The 26350-nt window shown below is 42.7% G+C and overlaps 2 protein-coding genes across 8 annotated transcripts in view; one reads left to right on the top strand and one right to left on the bottom strand.

The window, feature by feature from the left end:
• UMODL1 (uromodulin like 1) overlaps positions 1-1859 on the bottom strand; it is an 81159-nt gene extending 79300 nt beyond the window's left edge. For 2 of the 5 annotated variants that reach the window (XR_012039771.1, XM_072846994.1), the window contains exon 1: positions 833-1213. The gene's annotated coding sequence lies outside the window, so the exon portion shown is untranslated. Of the gene's footprint in view, positions 1-832; positions 1214-1715 lie in introns of those variants that run through there. The other 3 variants (XM_072847023.1, XM_072847005.1, XM_072846981.1) reach the window with 3 other exon arrangements.
• On the top strand, positions 968-25706 carry ZBTB21 (zinc finger and BTB domain containing 21). 3 transcript variants are annotated; one of them, XM_072847044.1, is made up of 3 exons: positions 1868-2048; positions 13127-13350; positions 18764-25706. In XM_072847044.1, exons 2-3 carry the CDS (start codon positions 13268-13270, stop codon positions 21951-21953), a joined length of 3273 nt encoding a protein of 1090 aa, XP_072703145.1. In that variant the 5' UTR covers positions 1868-2048; positions 13127-13267; the 3' UTR covers positions 21954-25706. The 3 variants fall into 3 exon arrangements, with proteins under 3 accessions (XP_072703159.1, XP_072703145.1, XP_072703155.1); XM_072847058.1 differs by lacking the exons at positions 1868-2048; positions 13127-13350 and adding an exon at positions 968-1108; XM_072847054.1 differs by lacking the exon at positions 13127-13350.
• Positions 25707-26350: the final 644 nt, after the last annotated feature.

Here is a 26350-nt window from a genome sequence, read left to right as displayed (position 1 = left end):
GGCCAGATTAGCTTTCAACAAAACCAAGAGAAATCTTGTAATTCTAATTTCTGTTTTAATACTTGTATTTTGACACATAAAACCCTATTCAGGTATTTAATTCAAAGTGGATAATTACAATGAGAAGCAAGCCTAAAGCAATAATAATGTCCATTATAATTTTTCCAATCACATCAAGATGAACGAGTACAGCAGTTAAAAAGGGTCCAAGCCAAAATCCACCAGGGCCCGGGCATGTGCCTCCCTGCTAATATCAGGGTACGGTGGACTAGTTTGTGGGGACACCACGTGCGTGCCACTAGAAATCGAGCTTCTTCGCAAACTGCGCTGGACCTTCCCCCCTACCTTTTAGAAAAACATGGATTAAAATAAATAAAAAACCACAACAAAACAGACTATTAAATTAGGACAACTGCGAATTAATGCTGCCCGCAGAGATTTCCCCCCGCAGACCCCCGCTCGCAGTACCCGGGGCCCACGACAGGGAGGGGGTGCGGGTTACCGCAGCGGCACCCTGCCAAATCCTACTGCCACTGTCACTGGCTCCGCGGTGACACCGGCCCCACGACGGTGGGGGTGCGCGGCGGGGTGGGGGACCTGACCCTGTCCCCCCCCCACCCCTCGCCGTGAGCCGAACCGCACCCCCCGCCCCCCCCACAGCTGCCTCAGTTTCCCTCCCAGGCGCGCCAAGCCGTTAGCGGGCGGGGGTCGGGGGGGAAGGGGTGAGGGTGGCAGCCGGGGACGTGTCGGGGGACTCCGGCATTTGGCGCCCTCCCTGCCACGCGGCGCCGGAGGCCCGCGCGCGCGTGAAGGCTCCCGCCCGCCGCGCTACCTGTGGGGGAGGGGCGGCGGGTGGGGGATCCCCCGTAACCGTCCCTAACCGCTACCCTCCCTGCCGCGCCAGCGCCTCGCCCCCCGCTCCCCCGCCGGCCAATCGGAGCGCTGCGCACGTGACGAGCGTTCCCTTCGATGACCTCATCCCTGGTGTGGGATGACGTCAAATTCAAGATGGATGGAATCACGGCGGTGGCAGCAGCGCGCGCGGGCGAACCGTGAAAGGAGGCGCCGAGGGGGGCAGCAGGGGGGGGCGCGGCTGGCGGCGGAGAGGGTGAGTAACGGCCGCGTCTCGCGCCCGTTTCGGGGGCTGCCCGCGCCGTATGGGTCTCCCCGTGTACAAAGGCGTCTTTTCCTGACGTAACTCTGAGGTGGTTTTTTTTTTCCCCACCGAGCGGGGCTGCGGTCCCCGAGCAGAGCAGTGCGCACGCGCCGGTTACGAAACTCGTCTCCCTCGCCTCCGCGCATGCTCCCTTTGCTTTGAGGAAACGGCTGGTGCCCGTTGCGCCGGCACACGCCCGCCACATAGCCCTGCCGGGCTGCCTTCTGCGCATGCTCCGCACCCGCACGCCGCTTCAGCTGTCCCTCGTGCGCGTGTGCCGCGCCGCCCCCCCTCCCCCGGCTTTGGGATCCCGCGGCATGCGCCTGCGCGGCGGCCGGAGCGGGGGAAGCACCTATCGTCGCTCTCCTTCACGGCGCATGCGCAGCGGCGCCGTTGCCGGGCCCGGGGGAGGGGGCGGGGGAGGCGGGGCAGGAGCGGCGCCGCGTGGGGAACGGAGCCGAGCAGCGCAGGGGGCGCGCGCGCCTGCGCCCCGCTGGGGTTGGGTGGGGTGGCGGGAGGGAGCGCGCGGCCGCCCGTCCGCGTGCACGTGTGCCCCTACCTGCGCTGCGCCCGGCGGGAGGGCAGCGCCGCCTCAGGAGGCGGTTACCCCGCCCCGCCCCGCCGCAACGGCCGTGGGAGGAGCGGGAGGGACGGGGCGCCTTGGTGATACCGGAGCTTCCCCCTCCGCCTGCGGGAGCTGCGGCTCACGACTCTCCCCCGGCAGATACCGGCTCTGATCTGAACTGTAAAACATGACAGAGGATCCGGGAGGGCTGTGCCTCACTGTCATAGGTCCTCCCCGGTGTGTCTTGAAGGGAGAGCCGCGCTAGCCTGCAAATTTCAGGGCGGAAAGCAATCCAGCAAGGTTCCTGCGACCTATAAGTACATGCAGGTATTAAACGAAGTGTAGTTTTACTAGTCCAAGCGCTCTTTGGCTATATTATTCATGAGTAGGAAAAAGTACATCTCATAGTCTAGTGGAAAAATCCTCTGCACTGTGTACCAACATGTGCTATGCATTTGCAGAAAGCTGTGGAGGGTATTTTACCCAATCACAGCTGTCAGAATTTTACTTTAATGCTCTTTAAAGTCCAAACTGTCATTATATGTCCAGATCGGATGTGGCTTATGTAAATTATCGAACGGCAGGAAAACTTAATCTAAAGGGGTTATTATGAGACAGGAAATATTGTGGAGTTTCATTGTGTACTGAGTAAGCTCTTCTTAATAATTAAATGGTACTTGTTTTAAAAGCTATTCAGTTTTTGTTGTTGGACTCACAGTGTAAGTAAGAGGTAGGTAGGCTGTAGGTATAAGAAGAGATTGTGATGAGTTACATAATCACACAACTTTTTGTGAATACGGTGAAGATCTTGTAGTTGTTAATATTTTTATCCTTAGATAAACGTTAATATGACAATAGATTTTTTGGATGTATTTTTGTACCACAAGGCTATTGATATTAAATCAGGAGTAGTAAATATGTATTACAGGTAAATCTAGTACTGCTTTATGTTTGTATTGCCTGAACACTGGCAATTATAGTGTTCTGTTCTGACTTTGCTCAAACTGACAAACTAACTGCTTTGACTAAAATTTTCCACCAGGGTTATGCTGATGTTCTTGAGGGGAAGTTTTGAGCAAACTTTGGCAACTGTTTTTATAAACCTTGTTTGCAAGAAACAAATTATGTGGCCATCTCTTAGGTGGAAGGGGATCTGACATCCCTTTCTCTCAGAAATTTTATTACCCACATGCTATACAGTTATAATCTCATAAGAACATTTGGTTTACTCTACCTGTAGAAAATCCACCCAACTTGACTGGATTGTGAACATTTAAAGAACTGTCATTTGCATGTTCACAGTAGGTGCTCACAGGGAGATGTCACAAATTACAACCTCTGGAGTTTTCCACTACAGTGATGTGTGCCCGACCAGGATTTATCAGGGGTTTCTTGAGCTGTGAGCTCCCCTGGGCCTGCTGGAATCAAGATAACCCCTGGGGATCAGAACTGAGAGTGAGTGACCATTTCTCTTGCTCTCAGTGGTGCTCTTGCTCCTCCACTAATTCCAGTATTGCCCAGTGATACAAAACAGGATTAAAGTCATAATGAGTTGGGTGCTTTTTTAACGCTTAAGGTAACTTATCCTTTAGTATGTATTAGCACTCTTATTTAATATAGAAAGAGGCAATAGCTTGTAAGAAGTTCCTGAAGTCCTCTTTGCGCTGTACATTTAATGGTACACAAGTATGATAATGTGAATGTTTGTGCTTCCTTTTCCTACTGTGTAGGTTCCAAGTGGCAGGGTGATACTCTGTCAGCTGACTCAAACTCAACACGCTTCTCAGACTGAGAACCCTCCAGATCACTAGAAGCTTGATATCACTAAGAGATTGGGTTTTGTGAGCTCATGGCTTTTGTGTGTGTGATGCTAGAGAATACTGATACAGAGAGAATTAAACAGTTGGTGCTCTGATCATCTTCATAGTAATGGCTGACTATGCTTTCCTTAAAATTAGTTAGAGGCATGCCAACATTTGGGTTTAAAAGGACAACTTTACAGAAAGCTGTGAGCTTTCGTACTGTATTGAAGTTGTTTCTTTTTGAACATCAGTAGCTGTGAAGCAGTTACGGTAAAAAACATCAAGTAATTTCCCATTATAGTGTTTGAGGTTTTGAAAGTTGTTTTGTCTGCAAAATAGTGATAACTATGGTCCATAAACAAGTGTAGACTTACAGGGTAGAGAAAGGAGGAGCTGGGGAGAGGAAGTTGGGCTGTGACCACCATATGGTTTGCAATGCACAGGGCGGGGGGGGGGGGGCACTATGCTGTGAGTCACACACTACAGTTGCAGCTATTTCCAGTTCTCATTAAAAGAAATTCTCAACTTTTGAGCAAGTGAGCTGTCTCATAATGAACTCTGCTACATTTAATGATCTGAGATCCTCAGAAGGGAAGAAAAAAAAATCTTTAGAGGCAGCAAAATAATTTGTTGCAAGTGGAAAGACTGCAATATGCCCTGCTTTAAAATAGGTATTCTGTGCAGAGGGAGTTACTTTCCCCAGATATTTATGGTGTAGATTTAATATTAGTCTATGTACTGTAATCTTTCTTCCAATTTTTTCCTTAATGGTAATATTTAAGACAGCAGTTCTCTTACATTTTCTTTCATTCAGCAGTGAAATAAAAAAAAATCATCAGTTGTCTTTGCTTATTGGCTACTTTATGTAGTATGTTGCTCTTAGAATAGTTCAGGCATATTTTATGAACAAGAAAAGAAAATGTTGAGCAACTCTTCTACCTTCCTAAACTCATTCTACCTCCACCACTACCACCATCAGTTCAGCAGTCTTAAAGCCCATCAAAAATAAGAAAGTTTAAAAATCACCTAGTCCTGATTGTTGAGGGGGTTTTCCCTCTGGGATTTAGGGAAACACCACACCTTTGTTGTGCAAAATCTTTCCATACAATCTGTGATGAAAAGCCATGAAAAATCCTTTGGCCAAATAATTTCAAAAAAATGTTGTGAAACTTCCCCTTTCATAGTAATTCATATACAATTAAATTGCATTCTTCAGGAAGGAAAGAAGTATTTTTCCATTTTTTGTCTTGGAGCATTAATCTCCTTATTCATGGTTTATCCTACATCGGCACTTAACAGTGTGAGTAATCTTTAGGTTGCCATTCATTCTCAGTAATCTCTTTGATAACTTGTGGTTAGCGCAGGGACAGTTCTTACATGGAGGACAGTAAGTGTCCCTGCACCCCTTTGCCCCCCATCCCTCTGACTCGCTGATTTCTCTCCAGCACTGTGTGGCTCATGCATAGGCCAGCACCAAGCCTGACACCACAATACACTGGAACTAGGAGTGTACCAGTAGTCCTGTTGGGGTAGGTGCCCACCAGCTAAAAAACATTAGAGCTACTGTGGAGTGAACTATTTGGCATTCTGGTCTGAATAGAATTTTTCAGAAATAGTGTACTTGGTACAGTAAATATGCCCCACAAAAATCCTTTTAAAGTAAATTAAGAAACATGGAAGGAAAAGCAGCAGAATTACAGTGATTTCGAATCACTGTTTGCCACAACTTAATCTACCTGTCACAACCAAAAGGAATTAGTTTATTTTGTGCCAGGACATAACTGAGTACAGTCCTTCAGCTATTGAGGTCAATGGCCAAATTCCCTGGAAGTTCAGTAAGAATAGGACCAGCTCCTTTCTCATAAATACTTTTGAGGAATAAAGAAAAAATACATAGTGTTCTTGTTCATGGAGGAGGATTTTAAAAAATTTTTTTTAAAAGTATGCGAGATGTTGCCTACCTCCAAATGCACGTGGACTTTGAGTAAACTGAAAATCTTCCGTGTGCTATTCATAACCTTGTAAATCTCTTATGTAAAACTCACATAAAATTGCTGTTGTCTTTCCCCTTTTACAGTATGCTGTATCATCTTCCCAGTATCTTGCCCATAATTAGTGATGGCTGAATGGAAATGATGGCTGAATGGCGTTTTCTTTGGATCCCTTCAGTGGGTGGAAGATACCTGCATTCCCTCAATCAGAAGTTTCTCCCTTGGCAATTTTTTAGGCTCAGCTTTTATATTAGTTCTGCATGTTTCAAATTAAGTGCATGACTTTTTCCCCCATCTCATGTTTTCTTATAGAAACCTTAGTGTAAACACAATTCTTTTGATAGAAAAGTACCTTATATGGGTATAATTGGCTTCTCTTCCCATCTAAAATATGCTGTGCCTGTAAAAAGCACCTTTATATTAATAGAAATATGCCCACAATTAGGCTTTGTCATTTTCACTATACCAGTAAAATTAAAAGCAGCACGTAGACAAGATTTTATTGTGAATCAGGCCAGTTAAGCAAAGAAAGAGTGGCTCATATAGTAAAGCAGATGACTGAATATTATTCAGTTTGGTAAGTATATCTCAGCATTACCAATGAAATAATAAAGTCAACCTGTAGAAAGAGTACAAGTGTACACGTTTGGTGTTTGTCTCCCCTTCTCCAAATTCTTTATTTCATGCGTCTCTTGCCAAAAATCATATGAAGTATTTCAGGGGATGAGGTTTTTGTAGGTGTTTAAATTGTATGTCCATCAAGCCTTTCGGTGTTGTCCCATCAGAGAGTTTAATGGCAATGTTACAAAACTCAAGAGAATGAAAACTGAAGAACTCCTTAGGGAAAGGTATTTTTGAACTTCTTAGTCTCTTGATTTTTACAGCAATTTGGATGGTGAGTTACACACCTTTCAGTCGAGGCATTGAGGCCAGGACAAATATTTTATCAAACTGTGTTTGATGTGTTTTAATCTTCATGAACTCTTTCAAGAAGAATCAGAAAAGCTCACAGCCAGCGCACATTCCTGCCCTCTCCCTTACATCCAGTAGTTGTGCAATCCCATGGTCAGCTGGATCAGTCTACTGATCTGCCAGCAAGCTAGTCCTTCCTTCGTGGGGGAGGAGACATGGACTGCTCCTTGCAGGAGCAGTCCCTAGTTAGATTGGAGTGAGAGTAAGATGAAATTGCACCCTTAGCTGCTGCTTGTTTGTAAACAAGAATGAGAAGGACAAGTGGAGCTTTGTGGTGTTACTCTGACATTTTGTAGTTTGCTGCAAGCTGGGAGGAGCTATTTTGAGTGTCAATTGGCAAAACTATGGGTATGATCTGGATGTGAAAAGTATCCTCTAATTTCTAAGAGAATTTCTAGTCTGTATCAGGATAACTGCTAATTATTTGTCTCTAGTGGAAGGCAAAATAGACTGCACAATATTCTAGAATTTCTTCTTTTCCTCTCCCTAAATTTCTGCTTCTGTTTGTGTGGAGGATGAATAGTTGGAAATTCTCAATACATCAATTTCACACACTAGCAAATATATTCTTTATCTGATTTTATGCCTGTCTTCATACCAGTGAGTCTCTCACTGCTGCCGACCTATTGGAAATTAAAAACATTTGTCTGCATGGAGAAAGTTCGCAGTGTTGTCTGCAGTGGAAACCAGCAGTTTGTCCTGGTTTTGGCTGGGATAGAGTTAATTTTCTTCCTAGTAGCTCGTATAGTGCTGTGTTTTGGATTTAGGATGAGAATAATGTTGATAACACACTGATATTTTAGTTGTTGCTGAGCAGTGCTCACACAGAGTCAAGGACTTTTCAGCTTCTCATACTGCCCTGCCAGCGAGGAGGCTGGAGGTGCACAAGAAGCTGGGAGGGGGCACAGCCAGGACAGCTGACCGCAACTGGCCAAAGGGCTATTCCATACCATATGACATCATGCTCAGTATATAAACTACGGAGTTGGCTGGGGGCGGGGTGTGGGGCCGCTGCTCGGAAACTAGCTGGGCATTGGTCGGCGGGTGGTGAGCAATTGCATTGTGCATCACTTGTTTTGTATATTCTTTTATCATTATTATTATTTTCCCTTCCTTTTCTGTCCTATTAAATTGTCTTTATCTCAACCCACGAGTTTTACCTTTTTCCCGATTCTCTCTCCCATCCCACTCAGCGGGGAGTGAGTGAGTGGCTGTGTGGTGTTTAGCTGCCTGCCAGGTTAAACCACGACAGTCCTTTTTGGCTCCCAACATGGGGCTCCAAGGGTTGAGATAACAACAGATCTGACTGGAGCGTGTTAAAACAAAATCGTTATAAGCATTCATTATTATGTTAATAGTCGCTGTTTGCAATGTTGATTTATTTGGTCTCAGAGTTGTTATATTTGTTCTCAGAGTTGTGTTGTGTAACACCTTACTTGCTGTGTATGTTCCCTGTTGTGCTTTATCACCTCTGGGGGCTGGATCAAGGTTGTAATTCTGCTGTACTGTGTAACACTGGCTTATGAGATGATAAAATTACTGTTGTGAGACTAATCTGGCATTTGTCCTCAGCATTGCTGTCATCTCCATACTTCAGGAACCATCTCTCGGAAACTATTAATAATTACACTCTTTACCTTTTCTCCTCGGAGAGCCAATCTATGGGGGAGACAAGGGGGGACGCTTTCCCCTGTTCCTTCACCTTCCCCTTCTCCACCAGGCTAGTTACAATAGCTCATGAGAATTTTTAATATCCTTGGGATGTTCAAACCAGCACGTTCCTATTGCTATGTCTCCTGAATGTGTTTCAGGTCTTGTTTAAGGTTAAACAACTATTTAAGAATACCACCCAGAGATCTACCCCAAGGCTGGATAGTTATGAGTGGCAGGGTGTGTGGGATAGTATGGACAAGTACCTAGGACAGTGGGCACCTCCAGTGTTTTGGAACTTCACCCCTGAACAAATGCAGAATCCTGAAAAATTAGTAAAATATTTGGAAGAAGTATGCTGTCACCCTGGCAACTCCAGAGAGACACAAATCAATGCAACGTGCTGTGGCCTTGCCCATGCCTACAGAGGTCTGTTCAACACCATTCAGCACCCTCAAGGGGAAGAGGAGGTCTCTGGATCTGACGAGAAAACAACAGGCACTGCAGCTCTCCAGCCACTGCAACAGGTACTCTGGCTACTCCAGTCCCTGTGACAGGCACTACAGCTGAACCAGAGAACCAACCCATGCCAGTATCAGTTGTCCCTATACACAAGAAGAAATACTGGATGCAAAAGTCGGCTCGTTTAGTGAGGGAAGAAACTCCTACTAAGAAGGGGAAGGAGGAAGAAGTGGACGAGTCAGGCTACTCCGAAGCAGGGCTATCATAAGAAGAGGAAGAGGCAGAACTCATCAGCGAGATGGTAAACACCCGATCCCTATCCCTGAGTGAGCTGCGAGATATCCAAAAAGATTTCAGCCATCGTCCAGGTGAGCACATTGTCACCTGGCTGCTCTGATGCTGGGATAACAGGGCCAGTAGCCTGGAAGTCGAGGGTAGGGAAGCCAAGCAGCTGGGATCCCTTTCTAGGGAAGGGGGCATTGACAAAGTGATTGGAAAAAGGGCACAAGCCCTCAGCTTCTGGAGGTGACTCCTGTCAGGCATGAAGGAAAGGTATCCCTTCAAGGAAGATGTTATATGTCACCCAGGCAAGTGGAACACCATGGTGGGAGGTATCCAGTACCTGAGGGAATTAGCTGTGCTGGAGGTGATTTATGATGACCTGGACAACAAGCAGTTATCCAAAGATCCAGATGAAGTCAAGTGCACATGACCCATGTGGTAGAAGTTTGTATGGAGCGCACCAGCATTGTATGCCAACTCATTGTCAGTAATGACCTGGAAAGATGGAGAGGGACCAACGGTGGATGAATTGGCTGGCCAACTCCGTCAATATGAAGAAAGTTTATCTTCCTCCCTATGGGCCTGTGTCTCAGCTGTGGAGAAACTGTCCCGCAAGTTCCAGCAATTCAAAGAGGATATGCCCTACTCTCCACCTGTACAAACCAGTATCTCAGCTATTAGGAGTCAGCGTTCCTCTGCTCAAGAGAGAGGCTATAGAGGGTACACACCACAGGCCACCCTGTGGTTTTACCTGCGTGACCGTGGAGGGGATAGGAGGAAGTGGGATGGAAAACCTACCTTGGCCCTAGAGGCACAGGTATGAGGGTTACAAGGAAAAACAATCACACAAGGGGGTTCTTCCAGGAAAATTGCTGCTCCAGTTTCCAGTGGGCAGTTCCCCAGACTGAGTAGAAGGGCTGATCTTACTCCTGATTTTAATGAAGGCACTCCTGACTTGTATGTACAAGAAGTGGGTAAACGAATACTATGACCAGGACTAGAGGGGCCCTGCCTCCAGCCAGGTGGAGGAAAGGGACAACTGAGTTTACTGGACTCTGTGGATTCGATGGCCTGGCACATCAGACCCACAGGAGTATAAGGCTTTAGTGGACATCGGTGCACAGTGTACCCTAATGCCATCAAGCTGTACAGGGGCAGAACCCATCTGTATTTCTGGAGTGACAGGGGGATCCCAACAGCTAACTGTGTTGGAGGCTGAAGTGAGCCTGACCGGGAATGAGTGGCAAAAGCACCCCATTGTGACTGGCCCAGCGGCTCCGTGCATCCTTGGCATAGACTACCTCAGGAGAGGGTATTTCAAGGACCCAAAAGGGTACTGGTGGGCTTTTGGTATAGCTGCCTTGGAGACGGGGGAAATTAAACAGCTGTGCACCTTGCCCGGTCTCTCAGAGGACCCTTCTGTTGTGGGGTTGCTGAGGGTTGAAGAACAACAGGTGCCGATTGCCACCACAACGGTGCACCAGGGGCAATATCGCACCAACCAAGTCTCCCTGATTCCCATCCATAAGCTGATTCGTTGACTGGAGAGCCAAGGAGTGATCGGCAAGACTCGCTCACCCTTTAACAGCCCCATATGGCCAGTGCGAAAGTCTAATGGAGAGTGGAGACTAACAGTAGACTATCGTGGCCCGAATGAAGTCACGCTGCCGCTGAGTGCTGCTGTGCCGGACATGCTAGAACTTCAAAACTGGAGACAAAGGCAGCCAAGTGGTATGCCACAACTGATACCGCTAATGCGTTTCACTCAATCCCTTTGGCAGCGGAGTGCAGGCCACAGTTTGCCTTCACTTGGAGCGGCGTCCAGTACACCCGGAATCGACTGCTCCAGGGGTGGAAACACAGCCCTACATTTGCCATGGACTGATCCAGAAGGCACTGGAACAGGGTGAGGCCCCGGAACACCTGCAATACGTTGATGACATCATCGTGTGGGGCAACACAGCAGAAAAGGTTTTTGAGAAAGGGAAGAAAATAGCCCAGATCCTCCTGAAAGCAGGTTCTGCCATAAACCAAAGTAAGGTCAAGGGACCTGCACAGGAGATGCAGTTTTTAGGAATAAAGTGGCAAGATGGATGTCATCAGATCCCAATGGACGTGATCAGCAAAATAACAGCTACGTCCCCACCAACTAGCAAAAAGGAAACACAAGCTTTCTTAGGCACTGTGGGTTTTTGGAGAATGCATATTCCAAATTACAGTCTGGTTGTAAGCCCTCTCTATCAAGTGACCTTGAAGAAGAATGATTTCAAATGGGGCCCTGAGCAACGACAAGCCTTTGAACAAAGTAAACGGGAGACAGTTCATGCCGTAGCCCTTGGGCCAGTCTGGGCAGGGCAAGATGTAAAAAATGTGCTCTACAGCGCAGCCAGGGAGAATGGCCCTACCTGGAGCCGCTGGCAGGAAGCACCAGGGGACACTCGAGGTCAACCCTTAGGGTTTCAGAGTCGGGCATACAAAGGATCCGAGGCCCACTATACTCCAACTGAGAAAGAGATATTGGCAGCATATGAAGGGGTTCGAGCTGCTTCGGAAGTGGTTGGTACTGAAGCACAGCTCCTCCTGGCATCCAGATGGTGCTGGACTGGATGTTCCAAGTGAGGGTCCCCTCTACACATCATGCAATGGATGCTGTGTGGAGTAAGTGGGTCGCACTGATCACACAATGGGCTCGGATAGGAAACCCAGTCACCCAGGAATCTTGGAAATGACCATGGACTGGCCAGAAGGCAAAGATTTTGGAATATTGCCAGAGGAGGAGGAGGAGATACGTGCTGAGGAGGCCCCACTGTACAATAAACTACCAGAAAATGAGAAGCAATATGTCCTGTTCACTGATGGCTCCTGTCGTATTGTGGGAAAGCATCAGAGGTGGAAGGCTGCTGTATGGAGTCCTATAAGACAAGTCACAGAAACTGCTGCAGGAGAAGGTGAATCAAGCCAGTTTACAGAGGTGAAAGCCATCCAGCTGGCTTTGGGTATTGCTGAACAAGAAAAGTGGCCAGTGCTCTATCTCTATACTGACTCATGGAGGGTGGCAAATGCCTTGTGGGGGTGGTTGCAGCAATGGAAGCAGAGCAACTGGCAGTGCAGAGGTAAACCCATCTGGGCTGCTGCATTGGGGCAAGATATTGCTGCCTGGGTAGAGAACCTGGCTGTAAAAGTACATCATGTAGATGCTCACATACCCATGAGTTGGGCCACTGAAGAACATCAAAACAACCAGCAGGTGGGTCAGGCTGCTAAGATTGAAGTGGCTCAGGGGGATCTGGACTGGCAACATAAGGGTGATTTATTTATAGCCCATGACACCTCAGGCCATCAAGGAAGAGATGCAACATTTAGATGGGCTCGTGATTGAGGGGTGGACTTGACCGTGGACACTATTGCACAGGTTATCCATGAATGTGAAACATGTGCTGCAATCAAGCAAGCCAAGCGGTTAAAGCCTCTCTGGTATGGAGGACAATGGCTGAAATATAGATATGGGGAGGCCTGGCAGATATCACACTCCCACAAACCCACCAAGGCATGTGCCAAGTGCTTACAATGGTGGAAGCAGCCACCAGCTGGCTGGAAACATACTCCGTGCCCCATGGCACTGCCTGGAACACCATCCTGGGCCTCGAAAAGCAAGTCCTATGGTGACATGGCACCCCAGGGAGAATTGAGTCAGATGAGGGGACTCATTTTCAAAACAACCTCACAGACACCTGGGCCAAAGAGCATGGCGTTGAGTGGGTATATCACATCCCCTATCAGGCACCAGCCTCCAGGAAAATCAAACGGTACAATGGACTGCTAAAGACTACGCTGAGAGCAATGGGTGCTGGGACATTCAGACATTGGGATACACATTTAGCAAAGGCCACCTGGTTAGTCAACACTAGGGGATCTGCCAATCAAGCTGGCCCTGCCCAATCAAAATGTCTACATACTGTAGAAGGGGATAAAGTCCCTGTAGTGCACATAAAAAATATGCTGAGGAAGACAGTCTGGGTTATTCCTGCCTCGGGCAAAGGTAAACCCATTTGTGGGACTGCTTTTGCTCAGGGACCTGGGTGCACTTGGGTGATGCGGCAGGATGGGGAAGTCCGCTGTGTACCTCAAGGGGATTTGATTTTGGGTGAAAATAGCCAATGAACTGAATTGTATGAAGTTAATTGCTATATAATACTGTATGTCATCACTTCTATGGTTGCTATATGCCATATCAATGGTATTACAGTGTGAATCACGCAGGTGAATGAAGAATTAACTCTGATGAAACCGAGCAAAGCGCAGCGGTGGTGGAACCAGAACTGGCTTCAGCATGCAACAATCCAACACCACACACCACCTCTCCTGCCCTGAAGGACTGTTATGACAGATGGAGCCCAAAGTCATGGACTACATGAACTCAACAGACATTTTAGAGGGATGGCCCATCCACCAAGGGAATGATATCTGTGTGTATGTATCAAAAGACAGGGAAAGTGGGGTGGTTAATTGGAATGTATTGGAAAGTGTGAGACCTGGGCATGACATAGATGGTATAGAATAAGGGGTGGATATTGTCCTGGTTTTGGCTGGGATAGAGTTAATTTTCTTCCTAGTAGCTGGTAACTGTCTGGGCATCAGTTGGCAGGTGGTGAGCAATTGCATTGCGCATCACTTGTTTTGTATATTCTTTTATCATTATTATTATTTTCCCTTCCTTTTCTGTCCTATTAAATTGTCTTTATCTCAACCCATGAGTTTTACCTTTTTTCCGATTCTCTCCCCCATCCTACTCGGCGGGGAGCGAGCGAGCAGCTGTGTGGTGTTTAGCTGCCTGCTGTGTTAAACCACAACACAGTTGAAATCACATTTCGTTAAATCCAGGAAGATGGAATCCCCAAACTTGAAGCAAGAGATTACTAAAATATTTAGTTAGAAAAAGATTATAGAAGTGCAAACCATCTTGCTCTGCAGAGTTGGAGCTTTTCCATATAGCTTTTGGGGGTGTGTAGGGGTGTGTGTGTGTAAATAAATATATATGGACTGTAGGAGAGTATCTATGTTGCAAAGGCTATTGATGGGACAAGAGGCATTTGATAAACTGTTGTCAAACTCAAATGATAAAATCCAGCATAGGATCCTTGAGTAGAAGTTTAAGCAGTGTAGGTTTCTTTTGCATCTGGACTCTTGATGGACATTTTTCCCCCCTTGTGTCTGAAACAGCACATGGATTATCAGAGCTGTCAAATCCTCTGCAAAGCACTCACAACTGAGTGCAACACTGCTGCATTTACCTGGGGATACCCCAGGAAGTCAGTTGTATTTCTCGGCTGAGTTTTATAATCCGGATTTATTTGGGTTTTTTAGTGGGTTTGCCCCCACCACGCTTCTTACCTATGTTTTTCCTGTTGAAACCCGTTAAGTCTCCCTTGTTGCCCATCTCCTCTGTGTGCGTTTCTTCCTCCTTTCTTGTATTCTCCCCTTCTAACTGCAGTTTCTCACAGCCCTGGCGCCTCCTTGCTGCAACATTGCATCTCATTAAGTGTTTCAGAACATCGTATTTCCCACTGCCACCCCCAATGTGCTATTAACATAGCTTTAGCTGACAGCTATGTCTTTATAATGGAAGTCAGCAGGCAACAGCAACATCTTATTTTAGTTGTTTGTGTATTTGCAAGTGTAAGCTGTTATACTGAAGTTGTTCACACAAATATCTGCCTGATTCTATTTGTAAAGTTTCAGCATTGATGACTGCATTGTTTCTAAAAGTGGAGTTTCAGATGGGCAAAGCTGATTGAACAACTTGCTGACAAAGAGTGGGTAGTTTCATGGCTTCTCTTGCTGCAGCTGCGATGCTCATCTGACCTCTCAGTGAGCTGATGAAGCTCCTAACCTATAAAATAGCAAACAGATATAAAAAGCTGGGTTGATTTTGTTTGTTTGTTTCCTGCTTCATTTTAGGGAGCTGAATCAATTTACTGGGAGGTCAAATGGGCAGCAAAGCTGAAAGGAAGAGGAGGCTACCACAGGGCTGGGAGGAGGACATGTGACAGTAAGGGACAGAGGAAAGGACGGGGAACTACCACTTCAAAGGCGGGTAGCTGTTGAAGATCAATAAACCGCTGGGCCAAAGATTAAGCTTTTTCACCCTTCCCTTGTGAAGAGCTTTCCTGAGTAGAGATTTCTTTTTTGCAGAAAGTAATTCTGAAATAGTAGAGGTGTCTTTTTCTGTCCTTGTTCAAAAAATAAAATAAATCTTGTACCAAATATGGTACTAAAGTCTGTGAAATCTAGTTTGCTGAGATCAGTAGAGGGCTGTTGAAGATTGACACTAAAATCTGTTCCTGGCTTCCCGAAGGAAGGCTGCAGGTGCTCCTGCTGCACTTGCCCTTCCTGGCTCTGGAGTCTTGCTCCTCCTGAGGACCAGTAGCCGCTATAGCATGTAACACCTGGACACAGACAATGGGAGATTTTCTGATATGCTCCTACTGTTTCCTTGATGTCACTCGAACATCATGGAAGAAAAGAGGAAACAGCTTTGTTTCCAGTCAGTAGTGAAGACGGCTGGAAAAAATGGTTGGAGAGAATAGAAGCAGATTATCTGGAGGAAAGAGTTTAGGTAGTTAATGGCAAAATAATCTTCAGCTGAGGAAGTATGAGTCCTCAAACACCTGGGATCAAATCTAGTATTACAAGAGACTGCCATAGTTCTGTTATTACACAATAGCTAGGCACACCTTTTGTGTCGGGGCTGAGTTCAGTCAGCCAAGCATTGTCTTTGATGGCAAACTGTTGTAAGGAGTTCCTGCCTTCCTATAGCTGCTCCACTGCCACAGTTTGTTGCCTCTTCAATTATGCCAACGCATTAGTTCTTGAGATTGTGCTTTAATATAAAAAGTGACCAGCATTTGTAAAGAAATATTACGTGGGGTTTTTTTATTGGCTGATCTGCTGTGTAATACAGCCCTGCAAATATTTGTACTGGCACAGCTGAAGGAGGAGTGAACTGCAGCGTGCAAATAAGATGAACAAAAGAGAGCAGGAGTGTCTTGCATCAACTTTGTTACTGAAAAGTGTTCATGCAGTGAAATTTTAATACATTGTACATTTACTCTGGTAATCTTTGGGGTTTTTTACATCTAAGTATTTCAGGCTTTCAGATGATCTGTGTAAATGTGTTAAAATGGTTCTGCAAAGCAATTTTGGCTTTGTTTCTTAACATATAGCTTGTTTTATTTCTGACTGTTGTGTTTAAAGGCTATTAAGCTGGAAGTCAAGCACTTGAATTAGGAAATACCGGGATTAAAGCTGCCTTTGCAGGATTAATTTGGTCCCTTGCCATTTGTGTATGTTGCAGCCTTGGTTACTCTTAAAGTGACAGAGTTACATTGCACCAAAGAGCTCTGCCTCCTCCACTGCACAGAAGAGACCGTGCTTTGAGAATGAAAGGGAGGATTGTCATAGGATGCTTGTCTCTGTCTTGTTTAATGTAATAAATTGAATGTGCTCTGTGAATAAAGAAGGAGAATGAGGAAAGAAGGATGGGTGACTATTGGATTCTGCTTTAGATGTGTAGATTTTACACCCATCTCTACTAATAGAATTACTGTGTTACAATGGACAAAGGAACACATAGTAGTTACATAGTGTTTATTTTGCGAGTGTCTTACACAAGACCCAAGGCCTGGATAAAGCAGATTAAAGTGAAAGATTCGAAAATACTTCAAAACATTTGACTAATATGCTCCTTTCCCACTGTGTCCCTGAAATATGGGTTCTGCAGCAAATTCTGTTGGGTGTCTCTACAATACTGTTTTAGTTCAAGTTTCCTTCATAAGCACACTGTTGATCTGTTACCTACATATACCATGCTGCAGCTTGCATCCCAGATGAATCATGTGAGTTTGCAAACTCAGTTTCTTTCAGATTAAACTAAAGGGAAAGATGCATCCCTGGAACACTTGTTCTAATAACACTCCAAGTGTTAATGGGTACTCAGACCATGAGACTGGATTAGGGCCAGACTCCACCACTTTAAATTGCAGTGGCATCCACAAAGGAGACAGGTAATGCGTGCACACACACACACCCCCGGTACTTTTAGGCAAAACATACAAAGCAAAACAAAACAGATTGGTTTCTCAAATTCATAGAAGCTTGACTGCTCTGCTCTTTTTAGATGGGGGGCGGGGGGGGATTATGCATTATAACTATCTGAGGTGAATTAAGGGTAAATTAGTGTTTATGAAACAACACTACAAGACACTGAAACACTCAGTAAAGAGACAGATCTGGTGAGGAAACAGAATTCTGCATTTGCTGTTGCCGTGACACTATTAACTCATTCGGTAGTTTCAGGTGTAGAAGTAGTAGCTCAGTCCTATGATATGATCAATGCCCTGAGACACTGTATGCAGCACCCTGTGATTCATTTCTCAATAATACCAATTTAGACTTTGATCACTTATTTATATCCATTAGTTGTAAGATTTACCACCCTCATTTATCGATTATGGGGTTACAGCTTCTTAATATTGTTTTTTATTTTGCTAAATTTTTCAGTTTTGCTTGTAAGCTGATGAACAGTGAAACCTTTTTGTTGTAGTAGCATACATAATGTATAAATATGTGAAGAGTAGTTTCTCAACTCAGCTGTAAAAAGAAGAGAATTGCTTTTAACAGACACATCACTGACTTGTTTTACTACCACCATAGAGGAAGGTAGCGTAAGATTCTTACAGGTTAACTTGAACAGAATTGTAAGAGTGTCCATGAAAAAAAAAGAAAATTGGATATTGCTGATTTCTCTGTGTGTGTGCATGTGCACAGATATATAAATTACAATTCATGCCACAGAAGTTCTTTTTTTAAACTGACTTAAAACCATATTATCTTCTTTTGTTAAGATCTAATCAGGAGCAGTCTATTGAGTTATTGAGACATCCTGCAGTACAGAGTGGGCTGTGTTTTGAAGTATATGGAACATGGGGATTTCTGCACTGCAGTTTAATTTGTGCTTATTGTACTCTGGGATGCACTTGAGATGCACTTGGGATGTAACTGTTCCTCAGGTATATGGGTTGTCGGCATAAAGTGCTCTTATACTAATGAATAAAATGGGGAGTTCAGTTCTCTGATTGCTTTTAAGACAGAAGAAAGCAATGCAGGGATACTTCAATTATAATTGTGACATTTCCAAGAAACCAGATCCTGTCAGTGCAGTTATAAAGTATATATTAACAACACTTATTAAGCATAAGCAAACATGATGAATTAATCTAGATTACAGACCATAGTCCTGCTTCCTTCTCCCCAGTATTAATGGCCTTTCCATCATCCTATTAAAAATGACAACAAAACCCTGTTAATTTGTTTAGTCAGCAGGAGACTGTCAGGGTTGCTTAGGTGACTTGGTGACTTGAAAAGGTGACTTGGCGTAACTAAGTTTTAGATACCTGATTCAAGAGTTTATCAATGCAGTTGCCAAGATAGATCTTCATAAAGCTAAAGCTGAGAAAAAGATGATCAAGAGAGAAATGATTGAACTCTTCCTTCATGTGGACAGGTGTATTGCAGGAAGAGAACACAGCCCCCCCCCGCCCCCCAGTTAGTTAGTTGTAATATTCTTAGTGTAATGTCAGCTGTTAACGGTGTGTTTGAAAGTGGGCACATGAGCTGGTTCTTCTCATGCCTGTGCATCTGTTGGAGCTAACAGTATTGTTTTAATTCCCATGCCTTTCCTCCAAGCAAGCTGTTTTCTTCAGCACTGTTGATGGTGGTTTAGCCAGTTTATGAAGTACAGAGAGATTAGATGTGTTTATTTTATCTCTAACAACAGTCCACATAAGGCAACCTACAACTTTTTTTTGTTGTTGTTCTTTTTCAGAAACATCAGAATCATGGAGGGGCTCTTGCATTACATAAATCCAGCACATGCCATTTCACTTCTAAGTGCACTGAATGAGGAGCGTCTAAAGGGACAGCTGTGTGATGTTGTTCTTATAGTAGGAGATCAGAAATTTCGAGCTCATAAAAATGTTCTGGCTGCCAGCAGTGAATACTTCCAGACTCTGTTCACAAATAAGGAGAATGAGTCTCAGTCAGTGTTTCAACTCGACTTTTGTGAACCAGATGCTTTTGATAATGTGTTAAACTACATTTATTCTTCATCCTTGTTCATTGAGAAAGGCAGTCTTGCAGCTGTGCAAGAACTGGGCTACAGTCTTGGAATATCCTTTCTTACAAACATTGTTTCTAAGAGTCCTCAAGCTCCTTTTCCAGCTTGCCCTATTAAGAAAATACTGTATCAAGATGAAGATGAAAGTAGTTCTCAGAAGAGAAGTGTCATTGTCTGTCAGAACAGAATTGAAGCGCAAGTGAAAAGTATAAATCAAACACAACATGATTTAAGCCATACTTCTAAACCTTCACCCTCTGTTGCTGTCAAAACTAGCAGTAGACCACAAGTAACAAAACCAACTGAAACTCTTCACAACTTATCACTGACTGAAAGGAGATGGCTGAAAGAAAGCCCTGTGAGCTATACCAAGCTTCATGAAACTTCTGGAACTGTGGAGGATCAGAGCAGAGGTGGTTTAGTGAAAAGGAACACAGTACTGCCTCAAATGCCTTTAGCAGAGAAAGAAATCGCAAGCGATGAACCAGGAAGCAGTGGTCAGCTTTTAAGAGGAAAGGCTGCAGAGATGTCATTAAAAAGACCACGTCCACCAGTCTTATCTCTGCGTGGCGCATCAGAATCTACATTTTTGTTGCGAGAGGCAGGAAAAGGAAATGGCCAAGGTGAAGACAGGAATTTGCTATACTACTCAAAGTTAGGGCTAGTAATCCCATCTAGTGGATCTGGTCCAGAACACCAAAGTATTGACAGAAGTGGGCCACTTGTAAAAAGTCTCCTTCGAAGGTCACTGTCCATGGACAGCCAGGTTCCTATTTACTCACCTTCTGTTGACCTAAAACCTTCACAGGTATCATCATCCTCCTCACCAGGAACTAATGATTCCCAGAAGACATTTAATGTTGTATCTCAAAAGTCATCCTTGAAAGAGTCATCAGAGAAGTTAGTCTTAGATGAAAAGCCACAGGTAATACACCCACATCGCCTTAGGTCTTTCAGTGCCTCTCAGTCAACTGATAGGGAGGTTGCTTCCCCTCTTACAGAGGTGCGAATAAAAACTGAACCTAGCAGTCCACTTTCAGATCCTGCTGAAATAATAAGAGTTACAGTGGGTGATGCTTCAGCATCGACAAATAAAGACTTTCCTTTTAAAACTGAGGATGATCATAAGGAACCAAGTAGACTTCCAGCAAAAAGGAGATTTCAAGCTGATAGAAGACTACCATTTAAGAAACTGAAGGCGGATGAGCAGGGTTCTCCTGGGTCAGAAGATAACTTTGAGGAAGGCTCAAGCCCTACGCACCTTGATGCTGATTTTCCTGATTCTGATGTCAGTAAAGATGAATACAGCGAGATGGAAGAAGCAAGACCAAATAAAAAATTTAAATGCAAACACTGCCTTAAAATTTTCAGATCAACAGCAGGTCTTCATCGTCATGTTAACATGTATCATAATCCAGAGAAGCCCTATGCTTGTGACATATGCCACAAGAGATTTCACACAAATTTCAAAGTGTGGACACATTGCCAGACACAACATGGAATTGTGAAGAATCCCTCACCTGCTTCCAGTTCACATGCTGTTTTGGATGAAAAATTCCAAAGAAAACTGATCGATATAGTGAGAGAGAGAGAAATTAAAAAAGCTCTAATAGTTAAACTAAGACGTGGCAAGCAAGGTTTTCAGGGACAGTCTGCTTCACAAGCACAACAAGTCATCAAAAGGAATTTAAGATCGAGAACCAAAGGAGCCTATATTTGTACCTACTGTGGGAAAGCTTATCGTTTCCTCTCACAATTTAAACAGCACATAAAAATGCACCCAGGGGAGAAACCAATTGGAGGAAATAAGGCTCCTAAGCAGAAAGATCATATTCATATTGAAAGTCCAGTAGAAAACAAAGAGGTTTATCAGTGCCGTCTCTGCAATGCTAAGCTCTCTTCACTTGTTGAACAGGGAAATCATGAGCGACTCTGTAGAAATGCTACTGTCTGTCCTTACTGCAGCCTTAGATTTTCTTCTCCAGAGCTGAAGCATGAGCATGAAAGCAAGTGTGAATACAAGAAGCTTACTTGTCTTGAGTGTATGCGTACCTTTAAATCATCCTTTAGTATTTGGCGTCATCAAGTTGAAGTTCACAATCAAAACACAATGGCTCCATCAGAGAACTTTTCTTTACCTATCCTGGATCACAATGGAGAAATAACTAGTTCATCAAGATTGCCTCCTCAGTCAGAATCCAATAAAATGAACAATTTTGTTGCTGCAAAGGAAGATGGTGTATTCAGTGATTCGTCAGAGCAAATAAATTTTGATTCTGAAGATTCCTCATGCCTACCTGAAGACTTAAGTGTTTCCAAGCAGTTTAAAATTCAGATCAAAGAAGAGCCTGCAGATGATATAGAGGATGAGGTCACTGAAACGAGCAGAGAACCTAAGGAAGTAGTCTCCAACAAAGATGCTGGTTTGTGGCCCTGTGAAAAGTGTGGGAAGATTTTCACTGTACGCAAACAGCTGGAGCGTCACCAAGAGCTCTTATGCTCTGTGAAGCCATTTATTTGTCATGTGTGTAACAAGGCCTTCCGAACCAATTTCCGTCTGTGGAGTCACTTCCAGTCTCATATGTCACAGGCTGCAGAGGAGTCCACAAATAAGGAGCCTGAGATATGTCCACCAGCTAATTCCCCATCACCACCACCCTTACCTCCACCCCCACCCCTCCCCAAAATCCAGCCATTGGAGCCTGATAGTCCAACAGGCTTGTCTGAAAGCTCCACTACTACTGAAAAATTATTTGTACCACAGGAGTCAGATACACTCTTCTATCATGCTCCACCACTCTCAGCAATCACATTCAAAAGACAATACATGTGTAAACTCTGTCATAGGACTTTCAAGACAGCTTTTAGTCTTTGGAGCCATGAACAGACACACAATTAGCTTTAACAGATACCTTAAAAAGCTGGTTCAGTGGAGGCTGTGTTCAGGATCTCAGATGTATGCCGTGTAAACTAGAAATCTAAAAGGATCAAAACGACAATGACAACAAAAAATTTGGAATTTGTCATGCTGCTTGGATTTGAAGATTAAGGTAAATTAACTTGGTTAGTAGGTAGAAAGCAGAGTAATTTAAAATACTGTGGTCTGGGATCTAATAGTAACAGAATAATTTTTATTTCATTTAACACTGAAATATGATCACATCTGGATTGTATGCATGGATCTTCATCCTGTGATGTTGGTGTGTGCGTGTGTATTATATATAAAGTTAAATATTAAATGAAAGAGCAACAACAATTTGGATTCTAACTGTGAGTTTATAGTAATGAAATACTGTAACCAACTTAATTAATTTTTTTTTTTTTTAAGAAACCAACACACAAGCTCCATATAAATAGTTGCCATGCACTTGCAGTTAGGGAGGAAGTGGATGAAGTGTCTTGCTGTATTGACTTAGGTCTTAGAAACCTTTAGCAATAACAAATAAACCTCAAGTTTGAGTAATCCTGATGTTATTGGATACGAATGTTTGATATTGTAAGGGAACATAGAATTGTTTTGTTGTTATATGGAACTTGTGCAAATTAAAATAGAATCTAAAGTCAGCAATATTATTACTAAGATTTTATATAAAAAGTAGCAGCAAGCCTGCTTTCAGCCATTTAATTATAAGTTTCTAAGGAAAATTGGGGGAGGGGGTACTTTGCTTTATATAATGTCCCAAAGACTAATTTACTATAGATACTTCGGTAGCTAAAGTCATTGTATTAACAGCCATCATAATGCAAATGGTACTGTTTATAATATGAACTAAGATTGAATGGACGTCAGACAAGTTTCATAATTTTGTTTTCACTATTTGTACAACTGTTTGTAATTCTAACTACAAAGGAATGTATAACTATTAAATCAAAAAAAGAGATCTCATTAAGGGACAGAAGGTGAGTTGTGTTCCTACACACAGTAATAAGCTTGGCCATGAGTACAAAGATATGTTTTAACAAAAACTAAAAATGTAAATATTTATATAGACACCTGTATAAATGAAGAAGTATGTATTTGAAATTTGTATTAAGCATACATATCCAGCTCAAAGCAGAGGAAAAAACATCACACTACAATCACTGCATTTTATGAATATAATGCATAGAATATTTCTTTCTGCTGCTTTCTATAATTTGTGATACTGTGTTGCAATTTTCGAATTTGTTGAAAATAGTGGTAATAATGGACTGCAGATATTCTGTGTGGTTCCATTATTTTACCTCAAATCACAACTGGAGCATTTAGTGTAAGTAGGATCATAGATATTTACCAGAAGCTATAGTAAGGGTCCAAAATTATTCTGTAAGTAAAAGAACTATTTACCCAAAAGTAGGTGGTAAACTAACAGTGGAAAATTCTTCTGCTAGAATTTAAACTTAATGGAGTGGTGATGGATTAAAGTGAACGTAAATGATGCAAACAGTATTTATGATCCTGACCAACTTTACCCCGTGCGGGTTGGGAGAGGGGGATTGCATTCCACACTACCTAGTCAGAGCCCAGTCTGTGTTTGCTGAAAGCAACAGGAGTTTGGTCACCAGTTTCAGGGGGAGCAGGAGGGAGGCTTTAATTGTGTATGTAACCATGAATTTTTTTTCAGCATCCCAAACTCAAAAGTAAAAAGAATTGCAAGCTGACACTTAAGATGTAGTAAAATTAAGCACAAGTGTAACTCCTAAGAATCTGAGGATGGGCATCCTTAGTTAGGCATGCACAGGAGTTGATTTTTCTCAGTGAAAGCCCAAGGGTGCCACCATTTTTTTCCAACAGTTGTTTTTTTTAAAATTATTTTTCCTGTAAGTTAAGTTTAAAAGAATTGGCTCAGGATGGACTACTGACTTTTTTTCAGCTACCAAAAAATTTACAATGTTAGTTTCAAGCCTCTTCTGTTTCATTTTTCATTAAAATCTAAAACTGATTTTGATTAAAATACTAAACACTTCTAATAGTAACGTGTTGTCCTTTTTTGTCCTCTTTCAGGCAAATTGTATCTGAATATGATTATGCTAATTTGTTAGAATATCAGTTAAACTCTTTCGGTGACATTGCAATTAAACCAAGGTACTTGTTTAATAGTGACATTTCTAGTTATTGACTTTTTTATTCCACCTAATAAGACTAAATTTCTGTCTTACTAGAAACAATTTCAAAATAAAATCATTATTGCACTTAACCTGGTTTAACAAAATCAGAAAAACATAAAGCTTCGCTAAGTATCCTTTAAATGTATTTAAGAAATCTGTGCATATAAAATATGAACATGTTTTTGTAAAATGGTTCCTAAGTTTTCACCAATGATTCCTCTACACAACAGTCTGAAGGGTTATATGTAGCCTTTTAAAAATCAGTGTGCTTTCTAAAGGAAGATGGCAACTAGTTCAGCTATGTCATAGTCATCTAACTTCCAACTGGGATTCTGCTATGTGATATGATGATAAATTCCACACACTTTAAATCAAAAGCTTGTGCAACATCTTTGAAGAAACCTTGACCTTTTTCCTAGTATACTATGTATTATAAAAAATCCATAAAATATTTTTGGTCTAAATAGCTGCCTCCTAAGTTTTTCTTTAGTTGTTGGGGTTTTTTTGTTTTGTTTTTGTTTTTTTAAAATTTTGTTTTTAACTCTGAGCGTGTTCTGTCGTTTTTTTTCAATTCAGTTCCTGTTGTTTAGTAAAGGAATTCAGGCTCTCTGAAGTTTAAATATGAGATGTTTATATAGCAGTTCTGGTTTTCTATTAGCTTTTATACAGTATCTTAAAAAACCCTTGATAGAAGTGTTTATTTTGGAGGATACGGAATAAATATGCTTCCACTTATATAACTTTAATATATGTTTTAAAAGTTAAATTATGGAAAAAATGTTAGTTGCTTGTTTATAAATAAAGGTCTTTTGTAGAGTGTCTAGTTTGGCCACAGCCAAAATAAAAGGCAAATTTATTGATACAAAAACCTGTCTTCATCATATTTTGTTTAATTTTATAGCTGTGTACTAAAGTGACACAAAGTTAGAGGTCTTGTTAAATATAAAAAGTGTTTTGCTTTTTTTCTTAAAATTTGTGACAGGAATATGCAGATGTTTTAATATATAGATTAGAATCTTTAATTCTTTCTTTTTTTTCTATTTTTATAATCTGTCAGATAAATCTCAGAGAACTATCCTGCTTCAGTGGAAGTACAGTGGAAACTTCCATTGCATTTAAGAGGAGCAGGGTTGAGCCATGAAATGTATTTTGTTTTGGGACTTTTTTTCCTTTTAGGCACTGCGTTGGCAAAGCATCTAAGCCTATGGTTAAGTTCCATTGAGATCAGTCTTAATTTCTTTTAAACATGTGCTTAAGTTCTTTGCTAAACTGGGACCATGATCAACCATTGAAAGTAAGCAATGGCAGAAAAATACATACAGATTTTTTTTAAGGCCTAGAACCAAAAGTTCAAATGAATTTTCCTCTACCTAAAAACTGCATATACAGCTAGGGTATAATTTTGTAGTTTTACAAAAACAAAGGACTTGAACCAGTAATAATACTGTCTCTACTTCTTGTATCTGCGCTTTTTCTTCCTTTTTTTTTTTTTTAATAAGGGCGAGTGAAACATCCTGTGACATTTAATTGAGCAGAAAACCTGCTGAAGCAGTAGGTGACACTAGCATTTCAGAATGGAGATGTAGCCTTATCCGTGAACCAAAACACAGCTGTAAGAGACTTGTTCCTGCATTTCCTATTTAGGCAGGCCTTCTAGTGACATCCAGTAGATTTTTTGTCTGATGTTGTCTGTTTGTTTTCCCCCAAGTAGGGCATGCGGGTTTGGTCTGAAGCTAGATGTACTCTGTTTTTGTTCCAAGCTTCCAGTGATAGAACTAGAAGTTCCTCACATGGGATAAGGACAGACTATGCCTACCTTCTTGGCACTAACAGTGAGGGTGCAAATATACGGCATGAGCCTGTAATCTGGCATGTGCCTATACTGTTCAATAAAATTGTTTACATTATCCTACCAGAAGATTTAGATAAAAATCAAAGCAAGCTTAGGGTTTGTTGGGGGTTTTTTTGTTGTTTTTTTTTTTAATGTTGCTGTTAATGAATCAGTGTTAAAATCTTTTTTTGCTTTTCTTGAACACAGCCTGATAGTATTTTTTAATGTCATTGATTCTTGTTTATTTAAAATGACTTGTGAAAAACTGTACTATAACTGTTGTACATAAAGGGACACTATCAAGAGAAAGGTTGTATACAGTAAATGTACTTATCTGTATTAAGAATACTTGATATTAATAAAATCAAAGAATTTAA

Source organism: Ciconia boyciana, chromosome 1 (genome assembly GCF_034638445.1).
Source record: "Ciconia boyciana chromosome 1, ASM3463844v1, whole genome shotgun sequence".
Classification (NCBI taxonomy): domain Eukaryota; kingdom Metazoa; phylum Chordata; class Aves; order Ciconiiformes; family Ciconiidae; genus Ciconia; species Ciconia boyciana.
The sequence above is the reverse complement of the archived record's forward strand: the minus strand, read 5'-3'. Positions and strand labels throughout refer to the sequence as shown.